At 36.3% G+C, this 17772-nt stretch overlaps 1 protein-coding gene across 3 annotated transcripts in view; it reads left to right on the top strand.

The window, feature by feature from the left end:
- NIPBL (NIPBL cohesin loading factor) overlaps positions 1 to 17772 on the top strand; it is a 271821-nt gene that overhangs the window by 142245 nt on the left and 111804 nt on the right. For all 3 annotated transcript variants that reach the window (XM_072605795.1, XM_072605797.1, XM_072605796.1), the window contains 4 exons: positions 10318 to 10483; positions 14198 to 14325; positions 16121 to 16220; positions 17152 to 17303. In XM_072605795.1, coding sequence (XP_072461896.1) covers positions 10318 to 10483; positions 14198 to 14325; positions 16121 to 16220; positions 17152 to 17303 — 546 coding nt within the window. The remainder of the gene's footprint in view (positions 1 to 10317; positions 10484 to 14197; positions 14326 to 16120; positions 16221 to 17151; positions 17304 to 17772) is intronic.

The raw sequence follows: 17772 nt of genomic DNA, 5'->3' as shown, positions 1-17772 counted from the left end.
TTTTAGTAATTAGTGAGATCAAACAAGGTAAACAAATAGGAAGTAATACAATGCCACTAATTGCTATAAGGCCAAACCACAGTAACCTCTTCCACCAGCTCCCCTCAAACCAGGACCACCAGGATGTATTGAAAGGGGAGCCCCAAGTTTGTATGGGAACATGAGCACTTTCCTGATATTCTTGGTGATCTCTTTCACTATCCTTCCATTATCATCAATTTTTAGGCAACATGTAGATAAATTGAGTTTCCCACAAACTCCTCCTTCTTCTGCAAGTAAATAATCTAAGATTAATCTATGTTGCAGTACTGCTTCCCTAGCTTGTGTGGCTTGATCAGCCAATAAGTCCAAAGCCTTTGCTGTTTGGTTATAACTTCAACTACTGCTTGAAGTCTGATTAGTCTGTTTAATAGATATATAGGGGTTCTATAACCCCAGCTCCCATCTTGAGCCCAAGTTGCAGGCCCATACTCTTTGATTATCCTCTCAGGAGGCCAAGTATCGCCCCACCCATTTGCATTTCCAGTCTGAGTGAGGGAGGTGTCGATGTTCCTCTTTCTTTTTGCTAGATCATCATATAGAGGGACCCCTAGATGCTGTTTCCCTGATTCAGGCAAGAAAAAGAATTTAGGTCTCACCAATCCAATGTAACAAACACCTCTTCAGTTTAGCGGAAGGTGAGCATAGGTTGTCTGTCCACATATCCAATAATGCCCTCTCAAAGCAGGATTTTCCTCTAGAAACAGTCTTACTCTATAATCCACAGCCGGAAAGTACTTCACATCATCCGGGCCTAATGGTCCCCCTTTCATGATCTCTGACTTACCCTTCCATAGTTGTTGTTTCCTCTTCCATCTACAATGTTGATAATTCTCCCCAGTTCTATTGATTACACTCTAGAAAGTATCAAACATCATCCTATGTGTTCCATTCTCCCACTTCCATACCCATTCTTTATATTCTGTTTTATTCTTAATACTATTCATATATATACAACTCCACAAATAGTCATGGTCGTGACCCCCTTCACATGGTTCTCTGGGATCAGAGGGGTTGTAAAACTTATACCCACAACTTTCATGATATTCTCCTTTTGTTCTCTCTTCGTATGAAGAGGGTGGGAAAAATGAATGTGTACAGGGAATCACCCTACCATCTGAACAGGTAATACCGTTCTGATCCCATCTGTTTGCATACTGGGCACAATCAATACGAGCCAGGGTTTCTGGCCTTTGTGTGAATGTCCATTTACAATTACTTTCTCCCAGCCATGTCTCCTGCAATTCAGGTCCTGTTTGGTTTAAACAGTGTTCACCTGGAACTGATTCGGACAAAGACCATTGGTGTTTCTCTTGGCTTGTCCAGAATCTTGTTCTGTCATGTACTACAGATCTATTACTTAAGATCCAGACTGGACTCAGCGGTACTGCTACCCATGGCCATTGGCTTAACCACTGAGGCCCCCCCACAAATCCAACAGTCGGATACCTCAAAGGTGTCCGCAATGGTCTGAATTAGGGCCAGGAAACTATTTTCAAGAGGGGGGAGTTGATAACTGGGGCCTGGTGTCCCAGCAGTGGGAACAGGATCATGCCTAAAAGGGACATTCCCAGGGTATTACATTTTGGTTGCATTGTTCCCACGGTTTGTCAAGTCCATACGGTCTTAATAGAAGAGTCCTGTTTAGATATTGTGATTAATGGCTTAGGACAGTTGCTGAACAGAGAATCCTGTTAATAACAAACAATAGTAATCCTAGTATAGTTCCCCAAATAACAAAACTTATAATGAATTTATATATATATATATATCTCATTGGCTATCCCTTTCCAAATTCTGTGTGTTCTCACACACGCTTCAGATGGAGCTTTTAAATACTGATAAAGTGTGTCTCCAAGCATGAAGCTTGAGAGTTTAATAACTAAATGCAATAACCTTCCATAACTTTGTGTACTGGCTTCCCAATCATGCTAAACATTTTTTTTTTTTAATTGGGATGGGGGAATAGATAGTTCAAGGTTCAATCTTACCCATATTCCTTCCCTCCTCTTATTTTATTCCTGTTTCCACACCTAAATCCAATCAATAAATACCTCTTCACATTCTTTCCCTTATGAATCCTTCCCTTCATCTGTCTCCCTTTTATATGAATATGGGAAGGAAGCAAAGTTAACTGACACATTAGCAAATTACAGGGGGCAGTCCCCTTGTCATAAGTACAGATACAGAGATTTAAATTAATGAACTGTCCATTTAGAGGTTCCATCTCATACAGCAGTCTGGGGAAAAATATCATCTTATGCAATTTTCTGATCTGAATGCTCCTTCAAACAGTCTTCAGCACAGCATCTCAGCATCTTCTTCTCTTCATCTTCTTGTAGAAATCCAGATGTCCACTCTCCTACAGAACTGAACTTAATACCATCTTAGATTACCACTCCTATCATTCTTACAAAAATCAAAATTGAAACTTTGACAAATTGTCATTTAACAAAAAAAGAAAATTCACATTAAAATGCAGCTTCTACATTTCACAGTAAGTCATTATTCATTCCCTCATTAGGAAGATGAGATTTCACTAAGGAGTCAATACCAGGCTCCAGTACTTATATAAATACAAGAAATAATCATTTTTAACACAGTGCATATCACATCATAAAACAATTCCAACTTCTGATCATGTGATGCTTCTTTTAAAGCATTTACAATATAGTCCACAAACCATTTTTCATTTAACATTAACCAACTAAGACAAAATAATAACTATGCATGCTAGTCTCACAAGCCCTTGACCTAATCATCTCCACACTATTACTAAGAATTAGAGGACCCTAACTTATTGTTGTTGGTCTAAAGTCCTAAACCTGTTAGCTCAATTTTAGACTTAACCTCAGATGTTCCCCTACCAACAATCTATTATTCAACAGATCTGGTATTTTTACTTACAAAACTTCTGATTTTAGGAATTTGCCACTAAGAGTAGGGACATTGAAGGGAAACAACATCTCCCTCACTTCATGTCAATTCCAGGCAGGAGTAGATTGTCAACTGGTGTTCAGCCAGGCTTCAAGTCTGCCAGGTGTCAGTGGGGAAATTGAGTCAGAAGAATCCTACCTCAGCCCAGACTGAACAGTCGCTCTCCCAACCTTCCCATGAGATCACCTTTTGCAGTTCATACCAGCATCTCACAGGCTTATTGGCATCATGGATCAGTGGCTCAGACCACCTCTCTTGCTATCCACACCTGGAGTTAGACTCAGAAGAACAGTCAGTTAATAGTCCCACAAAAATCTTAAAATAGCAAGCTCCAATAATCAGTTTCAGACATGACTAATTTCACATTGGCCAAGGAACATCTTTGAAGCAGGTCTAAGTAGCCTACATGCCTTTCTATACATGTTCTAGTTCCTGATTGAATAACAATCATAAGTCATTGCTCTAGTAGATTTATATCTGTTTCCCAAACTACTTTATCTCTTTCTAACCCTGCTCAATCTAAAAGAATGAGCTACACATGTGATAAGTTCAAACACTAACTTGAATTTTTATGTTCATGTAATGAATTCAAATCAAAACAATCATTTAACTTTCAATGCCAAATATTACCAGAGGCTACCTACCTCTAAGAAAATTAGACTGAAATTCTTTTTCCCAAACTGAAGTTGTCTCTGATTTAGTCTCAGTAATTAATTCAGTTAATTGTTTTAATACTAATTGCTTTTACATCATTTTGTAACATGTAAAGATCTCATTCCAAGTTGGGACCTTTGTCTATTACCCCAAAAGAGTTTTAGTCCCATTTGTCTAAAGGCCCTGGAAAACCTCACCTTGAAAACTCCTTGGTTTTTTTTTTCTTTTTTTTTTTTTCACGTGAACCGGCTCTTCTAAGGTCCACTCTATCACTATGCCCAAGTCTATTCTACTTCCCACTCTTAATTCTATCAGTCCAAATCTCCAGTTTACTGGCCACTCCCATCAAGACCATTCCTGGAGCTCCCAGACCACCTGGCCCCCCCCCCCCTTTTTTTTTTGTAAGGGATTCCTTTCCTTGAATCCCCCTGTAAATAAAATACAATTACAGCTAACTTTGAATCCCAATTTTGTTCTATGTAACAATGATACAATATCTGTTTATTCCCATTAGATTTAGAAAGAATGTCCCCAGGGATTTTACTTACTTCTTAGATCCTAAATCTGCCCTAAAGAGCCAATCACTGAAGATCATTTCTTATACATTTTCAAATTCTCACCAAAGCAAGTTCTATATACAATCTTCTCAGCTGCTGGGTCTGTACTTGTTACTAGCCTGAGGACTGCTTCTTTTCCCACATATACACACAGTGTACCAGCTTTAGGTTTTAGCATTAGAATTACAAATGGCAAACATAATTTTCATAAGTGATAAATTGTTTTAGCTATGAACCCGAACAATAAATTTCAGATGACACCAATTGCATTTTCATATCCCATTAGAGAAACTAAATTCTTCCCACTTTTGTAACTTACAAATACAAATTGGATAGGTAGGCCTTCCAAAAACCCATACGAAAGATTTTACAAAGTATTTCTTAATACAACAAATATTTCCTTTCTTATGTACAGTTTGCAATTTATCACAATCCCCTTGAAACTAATTGACAGAAATCACAAGAAAAGACCTAAACCCAAAGCCTTTTCACATTTGCCCATAAACTTTCTTTTAAAAAATTAACTTTAGAGTAAATGCTTGATTCATGGCAAAAACAATTTTAGCTAAAATTTCCTTTTCAACAACAGAAATAAACTTTTAACATAATACATGCTCAGATGAAACAGGCTTGAAAATCACACCTATATATATATATATATATACATGCACATTTTTAAAGCATTCTCATTTTCTTAATAAGAATGCTACAACAAGAAAACTCTTACAAAAAAACAATTCATAACAACTCTTTTTAACCAATTCACTAATTAGCTTAACAATGCAATTTCTAATACAATATTTAGATGGATTACCTAAAAATTTAAACTTATTTAAGTTTACTTAAAACTTAAAAGAAGCCATTAACCTATTCAGCTCTTTTTTTTTATAACCAAATGTAAGTTTCAAATTATCAAATTTCTATTACATCTTTTTAAAACCCCAATCTATATGTAATAAATTACAAAATTTAAAAGCATGTAACAGTTACATTAGATTAATGTTGCATCTAACAAATACCTATCCTTTTGTTAATGGATCTAATATTTTTGGCAGAAATGCTCCTGGGTGTCTCTGCCCTCCTCTTATTTGTGCCAGGATTCCCAAGGCCACCCCTTTCTGGCCCTCCCACCCTGCAAAGAAAAAGAAAAACCTAAACTTATTATCTTTTTACTTTAAATACATTGTCTGGCATCAAATATATTGATCTAATTAAACCTAAATCCAAAACTCTCAGCTCTAAGTTGCTTACTTGAGATTTTTTTACTTTCTAATCTTCTGCTTACTTCCACCAAACTTTAATAAATTCTAACCTATCTGAAACATTAAATTAAGAATGACACATTTCACCTATTCACAATTCCAAATACGACCAGAATGAATTCACTTAACTTTCTGTTATTTCCCATTACACTAAAATTTCTTCTTTTGGGTGAGGCAGGAAATGGTTAAATGGTTGCCAGCATGCCTCTTAGGTCTGAGGGAAAAAGATTTTTTTTTTCCTTTCTCTCCCTCCTTGTCCCTCCGCCCCTCTGAAACTAGTCTGGAGGGGTTGAAGAAAGGGAGTAACAGGAATTTCAAGGACAGTTCAGCTCAGCCTTTCTGCTCCTGCTGGCTGGCTGGCTAAATTTACAACCTTATCAGATAAAAACAGAGACACACAGACTTTCATTCACACAGAAATACCAACACAACATATACAGACAAAACATTTAACAGAATAGAATAGTACATATAGGTTTAAATTTTTGGCAAACCCAATCCTCGGAGGAACCATATTTGGGCCAGATTGTGCCTCCTCCTCCGATGTCTTTTCACCCCATACGAAACAACAGTACTTAATCATCTTCTTCTACATTCTTTTCTCTATAATTTGGTAATTCATGCCAATTTTGTAATCAGTTTCCCAAGGGACTATTTACCGGTATTTCTTCCTGACTCCTCTCCGAAGCTCTATTTTTGGACTGCTTTTGTCTCATTTTGGTCAAGGGTTGTCGCCAACACCTCCAAGTCTGAGACTCAACGAATTGTGCTAGCTCCCTTGCTAGCTCTCTTGCCAGCTCTCAGGTGAGGGTCGCCCGTCACCAGCAGTCACCCAGCAAATGTTTTGGGGGGGGGAGCCCTTCACCCTGGGGTCCCGCAGTCCACTAATTTGGTTGGGAGTCGTCACCTTCTCCCCGAGTCTATCTAAGACTCAACGAATTGACCCCCAGGCCCCCCCGCGCTTACCGCTGGGTCGTATACGCGTACAAGTTGCCTGACTGCAAACTTCAACACCAACCGGTTGGCATTTTTACACACTTCACAGCTTCGGAGTCTTTGGAGTCCCTATCTCTATTCTTTTCTGTCTTCACTGAGTTCCTCTGCTTCGGGTCGTTACCTTGCAGAGAGGGAGGCCTGGCAGCCCTTCTCAAGGACGATGGGGAAATCTCCCCACAGGCGCCCAGTCTTTGAACTGAGCTGTCAGCCGTCTCTCAGAAAGGTCACAGATCCCGGACGAGCCCCCAAACTGTGTGGGATGGCTCAGGTCCCTACATAAATCAATTACTCAGAGGCCTCTCAAAGTGATGACAGAAAAGTGATTTATTCGATTCTCTAGAAGCGGGGCTCACCTGTAGGAGTAGGAAAGCCGAAGACAAAGAACAGGACAGTGATTTATATAGACCCTAATGCAAGTCCCTCCTCCCCCCACTGACCATTATCCTCATTAGCTGAGAATATGGTCTTACATTCTAGACATGAAATCTAACCAATCCCTTTTGAAATGAAGACATCGAGGAATTATGTAAGTTTTGTCCAATCATTGAGACCCTAATACACTACACAGTTTTATATCCTTATATGGAACTATTCTATTCTAAAAATATTGTAACCTTGAGCCTTTAGGCCTTACCTCACCCCTGGGAGAAAAATTACAATCTGAGGAGTCTTCACTAAGTCTATCCCACTCAATACCTTCCTTCAAGGAGTTCACAGTTGAAGTGGAGAGACAACATATAAACAACTGTGTAAACAAGATACGTACAGGATAAAGTAGAGGTAGCCATTGAGGAAAGGCGCTAACATTAAGGGAGACTGGGAAAGGCTCTTCAAGTGGGTAGAATTTCACTTGAGACAGGAAGCCAGGAGCTAGAGATGAGGAAGGAGAGAAGGAGAACGTACAGGTATGTAGGCTAGCTAGTGAAAATGCATTCAAATTTGTGACCTTTCATATCCTGTCTATACTTTTACATAAGGTAGCCCCGGTGTCTGTAATTGACATTATCCTTACCGGCTCAGAAAATCCCTGAATTCCTTAGACCTTTCCTGGTTCTTCAGTGATGTTTTCTTTTTTTTGAAATTATCTTATATTTCATTGATATGCTTTGTCTTTACTTGTGTATAGTTTGTTTCTCTCTCCAACTGCCATTAGTCTTAAGTTCCTTGAAGCCAGAGACAGTTTGATTTTATTTTGATCTTTACATCTCCAGAACCTAGCATTTGTGTGTAGTAGGTCACTGAAGGTCATAGATATAAAGTCAAAAGGACTTTAAAAGAACATCTAGTCCAATCTACTTGTTTTAATAGACATTTACTTGAATTTTGGTTTTTGTTTTGTTTGTGGAATTGAACTGAATTAATCATTCAAAGCAGGATTTATTCCAGATTTGCAAGACTTGTTCAACATTAGAACAACTATCATATGCAACATTCATCTTTACTGGTCTTTTAATTCATGTAGGGAACTCCCAGTAATGCTGATCAACAAATATTCTGCAACTTTATTGTCTTTTAAGAGTTTTCTGAGGCACAAAGAAGGACACATAGATTGCTGGTCAGGTCAGCTCTCTTCCACTATACCCCTCTGAGTTGTCAACCAGAAAAAACCAAATATATGTGATAATATCAGTAAATGTAGGATAGGCCTTTAATAAGATATAAGTTATTCCTTATATCACACTAAAATAATTGAAAAAGAGATGTATATTTTTCTTAAACAAAATTAAAACTATCTACCTGAAGTCAAAAGCTGACATTATATATAATGTGGAAACAGACATATTCCTGCCATAAAAAAAAAAGTATAAATCTAGGTTGGTAAGTACTTTATGCCACTTTTTTTGCTTTTGTCAACCAGTAACTCGATTTTAAGTTCAGAATTCGTCCCTTCCTCCCACCTCCCCTTTTTGAGAAGTCAAGAAAAACAAAACCTCTTACAAATGTATATCCTCTTGCATAACAGATTTCAACATTGACTATCAGTAAACCCCCCCCTTCCCCCCAAAAAAAAAAAAAAAAAGAATGAAGGAGAGGAAAATATGCTTCAGTCTTCACTCAGAGGCCACCAGCTCTCTGGAAGTGGATAGCCTGTTTCATCTTTGAGGTCTTTGGAAATGTAGTTGTGCATTGTGCTGATCAGTCACTAAGTCTTTCACAATTGATTTTCTTTGCAATATGATTGTTACTGTGTAAATTATTATCCTGACTCTGCTCACTTCACTTTGCAATACTTCATACAAGCCTCCCCAGGTGTTTTTGAAACCATGCCCTTCATCATTTCTTACACCTCAGTAGTATTCCATCGCTGTCATAGACCATAATTTTTTCAGCCATTCCCCAATTAATGGACAGTTTACAGTTCTTTGCCACCACAAAAAGAGCTACTATAAATAATTTTGCATATATGGATCCTCTTCCTCTTTTTCTGATCTCTTTGGGGTGCAGAGATGTAGTAGCACTTTTACCATTTATTTTTAACACATAATTTTGGTACAGCTAGCAAGTGCAACAACAAAAGAAAAAGACAAAAGAAATAACATTGGAATTGAAAAGTCAGAATATTTTTTGCAAGTAGCATAGGTTAAACCTAGAAAATCCATTTACCTAATCAAAACTTAATTGAGGCATTAAATAAGTTCATCCTAGTTGTAGTGCGCAAAGTTCTCATACATATCATTAGCCTTCTTAAATACAAGCAGTAGAGATCAAGAAAATATTACAAAAAGAAACCCCAATTTACATTAAGAACAGAATTATAAAATAGTTGGGGATTAACTTCTATATATTCTTGAGAAACAAGAACAGTTGGTAGAATTACATTGGCAGAATTCTGAACTGATGTAATAATGTGAGGAACACACACACACACACACAGTTCAGTAGTATTCTTCAAAAAGTACCCCTGTCCTTTGACTTATTATTTCCCTTATTTGGGATATTCTGAGTGTGCTATAAGAAAGGAAGAGGAAAGGAAAGAACTATATGTTAAAGAATATTTGTAGCAGCATTAACACCTTAAATGTCCAGTAAGTGAATAGTTGTTTTTTTAAGTTGTGGTATATTTATATATTGAAGTATCATAATGCAGTTAAGATTGATACTTACAAAAGGATCTAAATAATACTGTACAGACCTTTATAAAATAATATAAAGTGGAAGAAAAAGTGGAGCCAGAGAAATAGGACATACATACTCTAAGACTTTATAAAACTAAAAGCGAACAGAAATGAATATACAAAGGGGTGGGGAACGAGGTCGGGGAAAGAGGTTGGAGACTCAGATTAACTGAAAAGTTATTGTGGAATTTTTATGTGTTGAATTTCATTTATTTAAATGCACCTACTTACAGAACAGGTTTGATTGGCTTTATTGATGATTTATAGTAAAGTTATCAGTTTATCAAATACTCAGATTGCTGTATGATCTTATTAGTGGGAGTGCTACCTCCAATTATACATGTCCCAGTCCTTCCACATATGACTCTTGTTCCATGTTCTTCCTCAGTTTAGACACAACTCCACCCTGTATGCTATGGGCCTTCTTTGATTTTTTTCTAACAGTGCAGGTATATCAGCGGAGCATTTTGGCTCTCACTTTTGCAGCATGACCAGCCTCATGTCTTTGATGGCATCTTGTACCTTGCTTCTCTTCAATAATTCTTTCTTAGTGTTTTACAGCTTGCCCTCCTCTCCCAGTCTCCCATCTATCTCCCATATCCTTGGGCAATTCTCAATTTAAAATCTTTGGAGACTACAGTGTAATCTTTTTTCTTTTTTTCAAAACGAATTGTCAAGTTCCCTTAAGGAAAAAAAATGTATGTAGTGTTTTTTATGTTGGATACATTTCTGATATTTTATTTTTATCCCAAATAGTCTTGAATCAGTTGCCTCTTCCATCTCCTTTACCTGCTACAACTACAAAGAGCCTTCTGTTTAATGGACGAATAGCAGAAGAGGTAAACTGCCTTTTGGCCTGTAGGGATGAAAATTTGGTTTCACAGCTTGTTCACACCCTCAACCAGGTGTCAACAGATCACATGTAAGTACTTTCTTCCTTTATACCTAAAAGTAAATAAAGTTCAGGTTTTTTTCTTACTAATGTAATTTATGTTGACCTGGTTTTTATCTTTCTTTGACTTTCATCCTTAAAATACAGTCATTGTTGGGGGAGGAGGGGTGTTATGTAAGTAGCAAAGTTGATGACCATAATGTAATAGAAAGAGAATGAAGTTTAATTAGGTGTAGTTATTTTGATAGACATGTTGGTGTCATTTCATTTTTACAGTACTACTTGGATCAGTCTTTATTCCTCTCACTATCCAGAGTTCTTCACAAGTATTGCTTTCTCTTTTATAGAGATGCTGAAGGTACTTAGGATACTAATGTAATGTTTAGGATATATTACTAGCTTTGAAAAGGTAGGAGTAAGGAAACAGACCCAGAAAGTAACTTTCCAAAGTTCAAGTCAGTAAGTTCTTATTAAGGGTTTTCTGTGGAGTAGGCCCCTTACTAAGCTCTGTAAATACACATGTGTGCACAAAGAAAGTCAGTCCCTTCCCTCAAGGAGGCTGTTTCCATGTTTAAAATTAGATGGGTGAAATATCAGAAGAAACTCAGCAAACTAGTTCCATGAACAGTTTACACAAAGTCAGGCAATCTCAGACATTTAGGATATTGGTTTAAAGTTTTACAGCTCTTAGAGATCATTGACCTCACGTCCTCATCATACAGATAAGGAAACAGAGTCCTTGGGAGATGGATGATTGTGTGATAAAGTCACACAGGTAGTAAGCAGCAGAGTTGGGAATTGAACTCAAATCAATGTAATGGTTTCTCTCTCTCTCTCTCTCTCTCTCTCTCTCTCTCACACACACACACACACACACACACACACACACACACACACACCCTTTTTAAAAGTGATACTATCTAAAAATATGTTAATTGCAATGTAATTCAGTTTGAGGCCCTTTTATATTCTCAGCAATTGATACAAACCAAATTATTATGTTCTGCTTTTAGATACAAATCATTCCTGAAGAAAACATGTTAAGGTGGATCATTCTAAGGCTAAATACTGTCTATGTGACTACTATTTTCATGGATCTTAGAACTATTAAATGTGTTGAGACAGTGAAGCTATTCCATTGATTCAGTGCTGAAATAGTTCATTTCTGTAACCATCTAAACCAGTCTTTCTGTCTCCCCTCTGTTTTCCTCTCCAATCCACAAGTAAATGTCAGACTTGTCTCTTTTGACTACTAAATAAAATCTGTTTTGTTATTCTAGTGCCTTCCTTTTATCCTAGCCTTTAGAGCCCTTCACAATCTGACTTCAGCCCACCTGTCCAGCTTTGTTTAACACAACTCCCTTCATTTGTTCTATGTTCTGTCTTTGGTTCTTTGCTGTTACTCATAGACTGTGCTCTGCCGTAACGCTACTTCAAGGCCTAATTTGGGGTGCTGCTTCTTCCTTGAAGTCTTTTCAGATCCCCTCAGTTAAAAGTGATCTTCAGATTTCTTAGTGTTTTACAGCTTGCCTTCCTCTCCCAGTCTCCCATCTACCTTTCATATCCTTTAAATTCTTGGGAGACTACAAATGTAGTCATTTTTTCAAAACAAATTGTCAATTCCCTTAAGAAAAAAGATATGTATTTTTTTTAATGTTGGATTATTCTGTCAGTCCTTCTTCAAATTTCTCATAATATTTTTGGATTTCTACTTTGTACTTCTAGTGAAAACATCATCGATTAAGAGCTGGGAGAGATATTAAGAAATAATCTAGTCTAATCCTCTTATTTTATGGTTCAGGAAACAGACCCAGAAAGTAACTTTCCAAAGATCAAGTCAATAAGTACTTATTAAGGACTTTCTATGGAGTAGGCTCCTTACTAAGCTCTGTAAATACGCATATGTGCACAAAGAAAGTCAGTCCCTTCCCTCAAGAAGCTTAATGGAGGAGGACAACTCAGAAAAGGAATCTGAAAAGCAGGGGGTGTCAGTAAGAGGTACTTGGACCATGGTGGGTAATATCTAAAAGGTCAGGGAAGGATACCAGAGAGGAGTGACTATATGGCTGGGCTGTCCCAGGCAGTTTGTTTAAAATGGAGGATCTGTTATGAAGGGGCCCTGATGTGCTCTTGACTTCACACGTTGAGAAGATTGCTGTGGCAGAGTGAAAAATAGCCAGGTGTCAGCATGGAGCCCAGACAGAAGGAAGTTCACACAGAGAGAACACCTCCTGTGACTCTAAATCCAGTTCTCTTTCTACTGCATTCATGCTGTCTTGAATTCTAGTCATTTAGGCTCTTGTTTCACTTTTCCTTCTCTTCTCGCCCCCCCTTCCCCAAGGTCTTCCACCCTCTTGAGGATGAAGGTTTTCTTTGTAACTAGCATAGTCCCTTGCACATAGCAACTGTTTAATAATTGTCTGTTGGCTGGAATTTAGTGGAATTTTGCTACCTTTAACTATATGTTTTCATGTGTTCAACTGAAGTCAGAACATTCTTGAAAGACAGATTTCCACTTTATTGTGAGGCAATTTAATTTACTATCTCTAGGAGCTCATAATGTATCTAAGAGCAGTGACTCCCTAAATAAGTCTGTATCAGGCAGTACCAACTGAATAGAACATTGAAATTAAAAACAAGGAAAAGGAAAAGTAGCCAAATGGAGTTATGAAGATAATTTAGTTCTTACTCTCAGATTTATCCATAGTGGGAACTGGACTTAATCATTTTATATCTGGATTCCCTATGTTGACTTTGAGTTTGGTCTATGGGTACAGGACAGAGAAATTGGAGGGCTTCTGTGCTTTTCATTATTTTGTTGGAAATTATTTCCAGAAATCCCAGAGGCTATGTTATAATAACATATATGTGCTACATTACAGTTACAAAACATTTCCATGGCCTTACAACAACCCTTCAAGGTTGTTAATGGTTTATTATTTCTATCCCTATTTTATAGATGGGGAAACTGTAGCTTAAAGAGCTTCAGTGACTCCTACAGTGTCAACAAGGCTACCAAATAGTGGAGCCAGGACAATAAAGCCAGCTCTTCTGACTCCAAGTATAATGCTTTTTCCATTCCATCATGGTGCCATCTAAGTGGTGTTAATGAATAGAACTCTGGTCTTCCAGTGAGGAAGACATGAGTTCAAATCCTACCTCAGTCACTTACTAGCTTTGTGACCCTGGACAAATCACTTAATCTCTTTCAGCCTCAGTTTCCTTATCTGTAAAATTGCACTTACCTCACAGGCTGATCAAATGAGATTATGCAAGGTACTTAGCTCATAAATATATTAGCTATAATCGATATCACTCTCATTGAAACCTAAGGAGTAAAAAGTGCAATCCAGAGCCAGATAATTTTTGAATTGTTTTCCTTTCTATATCTTTTATTGGGGTTAATGACTGAGAGCTGACCTCATTTATCTTCTACTTGATGTTTTTTAAAATGCAAAATTCTTTAATAATTATAACTCCAAAGGAAAATATACTCCCTGGAATACATTTCATCCTTAATAAATCATTTTGCATTCTTGATTATCTTTGCTCAGGGATCTCTATTCTCAGGGTCCATACTTTATGAAACATCTATAGGCTTAATATCTATTATTGTGAGTACTCTTGGTTTTTGCATTTCATTCTCTTCCAAGTTTCATTGGCTAAAGTAGAGTAATGGAATTTTTATAACTTAGGACATTTTTTATATGCTTATTTGTCTTCTGTTTATTTCTTTAATGCTAGAGAGTTGAAAGATAATCTTGGTAGTGATGATCCAGAAGGAGACATACCAGTCTTGCTGCAGTCTGTCCTGGCAAGGAATCCTAATGTTTTCAGGGAGAAAAGCATGCAGAACAGATACGTACAGAGTGGTGAGAATATTTTCCTATTAGTTACATTTTTAAAATATATTTTTCTTCTTAGTTCAAATGCCCAAATGTATATTATCTGTAATAAATTTGTCTCTTTTTTTTAATAAGATGGCATATAGTTTGTTATTTGCCTAGTTACCTAGTTAACCTAGTTTGTTAGTTACCCAGTTTAATACCTTAAACTGGACCATATACATAGTAGAAATGCATAAATGTTAGTCATAAATAACATCCTTTCAGGTGTGTGTGGTGCTAGGGTTGCATGGGAGTTAGGTAAAGCTAAGAGAATATCATTGGATTTTTGAAGTCTTGAGAATTTGTACTTTGAGACCACTCTAGACTTGAGGATTTCATTCACCCTTTTCATCCTGAGTTGCTGCTCTAGAAGTTCCATTTTATTGTTTCAGTTTTTAAATTAGAAAATACTTGGAGTCAGGAGGACCTGAGTTCAAATCCAGCCTCAGACACTTAACACTTACTAGTTGTGTAACCCTGGGAAAGTCACTTTAGTTTCAATTGCCTTGCAAAAAGATATACTTTAGAAAACACTTTACAGTCCTTTTCCTAGATACGTACTACACCTGCCCCATATAAAATAATTACTAAGGTATAAAATCAAGAATCACTTATGTTTGGGGGAGAATGTAGATTTAGAAAAAGTATTTAGATAACATTAGGCCTGGGAATGATTTAGAAGAGTTAAAAGCAGGAAATTAAATTTAGGGAGAAATTATGGGGAGGGGAGGGAGCTGAAAAGAGTTTGCAAGTAGGTCATAAGCTTTTTCAATTTTTAGACAATTTCAATAGACAAGTTTCACTGTGGACCTTAAAGTTACCAGAAATTAAACTGTGCTTCATTCCATATGAATAGTTGACACCATGTAACATTTTAAAATTTAGAAACATTTTATTTATATTGTCTCATTTGATTCCTACAAGAATCCTTTGATGTGCATCTTGCAAGCATTGTTAACCTCATCTTACAGATGAGGAAATTGAGGCTGAGAGAGGTTAAGCAGCTTTTCTAAAGTTACACAACTGGTATATGACATGTTATTTAAAACTATGTCTTCCTGACTTCAGATCAAGTACTCTTATCTGCTACATCATCCAGCTTCTCTGTAATAAAATGTCATATGTGTAACAGTTGAAAGAGCTTGTAATATATGGTCCACAGAACACAAGTCAAGGATTAGGGAAGATTCAATAATTGTCTTCAGATACTGGTTATGTGGAAGAGGGAGTATATTTGTTTTGTGTTGCTCTAGGAAGAAGAACAATGATAGCTATTAAGTTGAAGTTACAGACATGTAGGCAGAATAATTTTTGAGAACTGCCCAGTATTGTGGTATACTGTCTGTCTTATAAAGTAAGGAGCTCCTCATTCAAGACTAGAATGAAGCAGAGATTACAAAACATGGAGAAAGAAATTGCTGCATTGGCTCAAAGGTTGGACCAAATGACTACTAAGGTCCTTCTAAATCTATGTTTGAAATGTAGTATTCAAGCTTTATTGAGGTCTCTAGGTTTATTCCTACAATTAGTTACATAATGAAAAGATTTTATATAAACTTTTATATACTTTATAAACTTTATGTGAAGTTTACAGTCATTTTTATAACTGCCTTCTTATGCCAATCAAAATGAAAAGCTTAGCAAAAAGGAAGACACCATGTTTTGAAAATAGGAACTTTTGAATATTTGTGAAAAGAAAATATGCTTCAGTTTGAATGTTTAAAAGATGGTGTTATCATTACAAGAAATTAATACAATAATATTTTTGTATGCTGTATAGGAATGATGATGTCCCAGTATAAACTTTCTCAAAATTCCATGCACAGTAGTCCTGCATCTTCCAATTACCAACAAACCACTATCTCACACAGCCCTTCCAGGTAATATGTATAATTATTAAGCATGGCTTTTGTTTTGGACATCTCACACCATGTTTTCTCCAGAAAAAAATTCCATTTGGGGATAAAACATATTTACTTTAGCTCTGTGGTAGTTTCAGAGTTTACTGTTTTAAAGCATTGTATATCTAAATCTTATTAGCAGAAGGTTAGCCACCAGATGATGGAATTGTTTCTAACTGTAGCAACTCAATAAGACCACCTACTGCATTGTAGATCAGAGGTGTCAAATTCTTGACCTGCAGGTAACAGGCAGAAATTGAAACCTAACCCCAGTGCAACTGTAAACAGATTAAAATGTTATTGGGAAATGTTTTTTAAAAAATAAAAATATAATGCAATATATAAAATGTTGATTTTTGGTTTTTTAAGTCAATATGCAGTTAGCTGTTGTATTTGAGTTTGATACCACTAGTGAAGAGGAATTGCTTTTAGCAATTTAGCAGAGTACCCCCATTCATGAAAGCACAGATACTGAAAGTATTAAAGGAAAATTTGTGGCTATTTTATTAAAGAATTAATTACAGAAGAACATGAAGCATCCCTATAATTACTTTGACTGGAAGTTGAACTAACATCGTTTAAATTGTTAAACTGGGGAAAGGGATAGAAAGTTTTGGTATTTTAAACTAAAGTATAAGAAAGCATGTAGAGTATAAGTATATTTTAGCAAGAATTACTTTAACTGAGTGATCACAACTTTTATAATTGATCTCAACACTTTTCACTTAATTAAAATGAGGGATTCTTAATCTATTGAATGTTACCTAAATATTTTGTAAGAGTCTTAAGTTTCCATAATTATATATGGTACAAATGTACTTCCGAGAATTTTGTGAAAATAAAATTTCAAGGAATGAAATAATTAATTGCATCTCCTCATATAATTCTTCATTTGATTTTGGGGTTTTAGCCGATTTGTGCCCCCACAGACAAGCTCTGGGAACAGATATATGGCACAACCAAACAGCCCAGTGCCTAGTCCATATGCCCCACAGAGCCCTGCAGGATACATGCCATACTCACATCCTCCAAGTTACACACCACATCCACAGATGCAGCAAGGTAAGACTGTTGGACATTTCTTTACTGAGGATGTTACAGAGCCTGATGGTGTACATTTCATATTAGCTACTAGTTTTGGTATTCTTATCTTAAAGACTTTAGTAAAATGCTAACAGATATCTGTCTGTTCTTTATGTGAATCAACTGTAACTCTAATCACTTAAAAAAAACTTATAAAAAGCATTTATAGGATTGGTATAAAAATTTAAGGTTATATTTCACAGTTGATTTCTAATAATGTACATTTACTCCAAAGAACTATTATAAAAGCAACAAAATGTTTAATAAAAGGTATTTTTTTATTACTAAAATAAAACTTTTTTTAAGTTTATTAGTGAAGAGTTATTGTGGTGTAATATAAAAAGCATAGATCAAGAGTCCAGAAACACAACTTCTATGACCATCAGCAAAACATTTAATGTTTTTCTGCCTCTATTTCCTCCTCTAAAAAATCAGAATGTTGGACTGT

This window comes from Notamacropus eugenii, chromosome 4, assembly GCF_028372415.1.
Source record: "Notamacropus eugenii isolate mMacEug1 chromosome 4, mMacEug1.pri_v2, whole genome shotgun sequence".
In the NCBI taxonomy this organism is placed as follows: domain Eukaryota; kingdom Metazoa; phylum Chordata; class Mammalia; order Diprotodontia; family Macropodidae; genus Notamacropus; species Notamacropus eugenii.
Note: the sequence above shows the minus strand (reverse complement) of the source record. Positions and strands in the feature narration are given on the sequence as shown.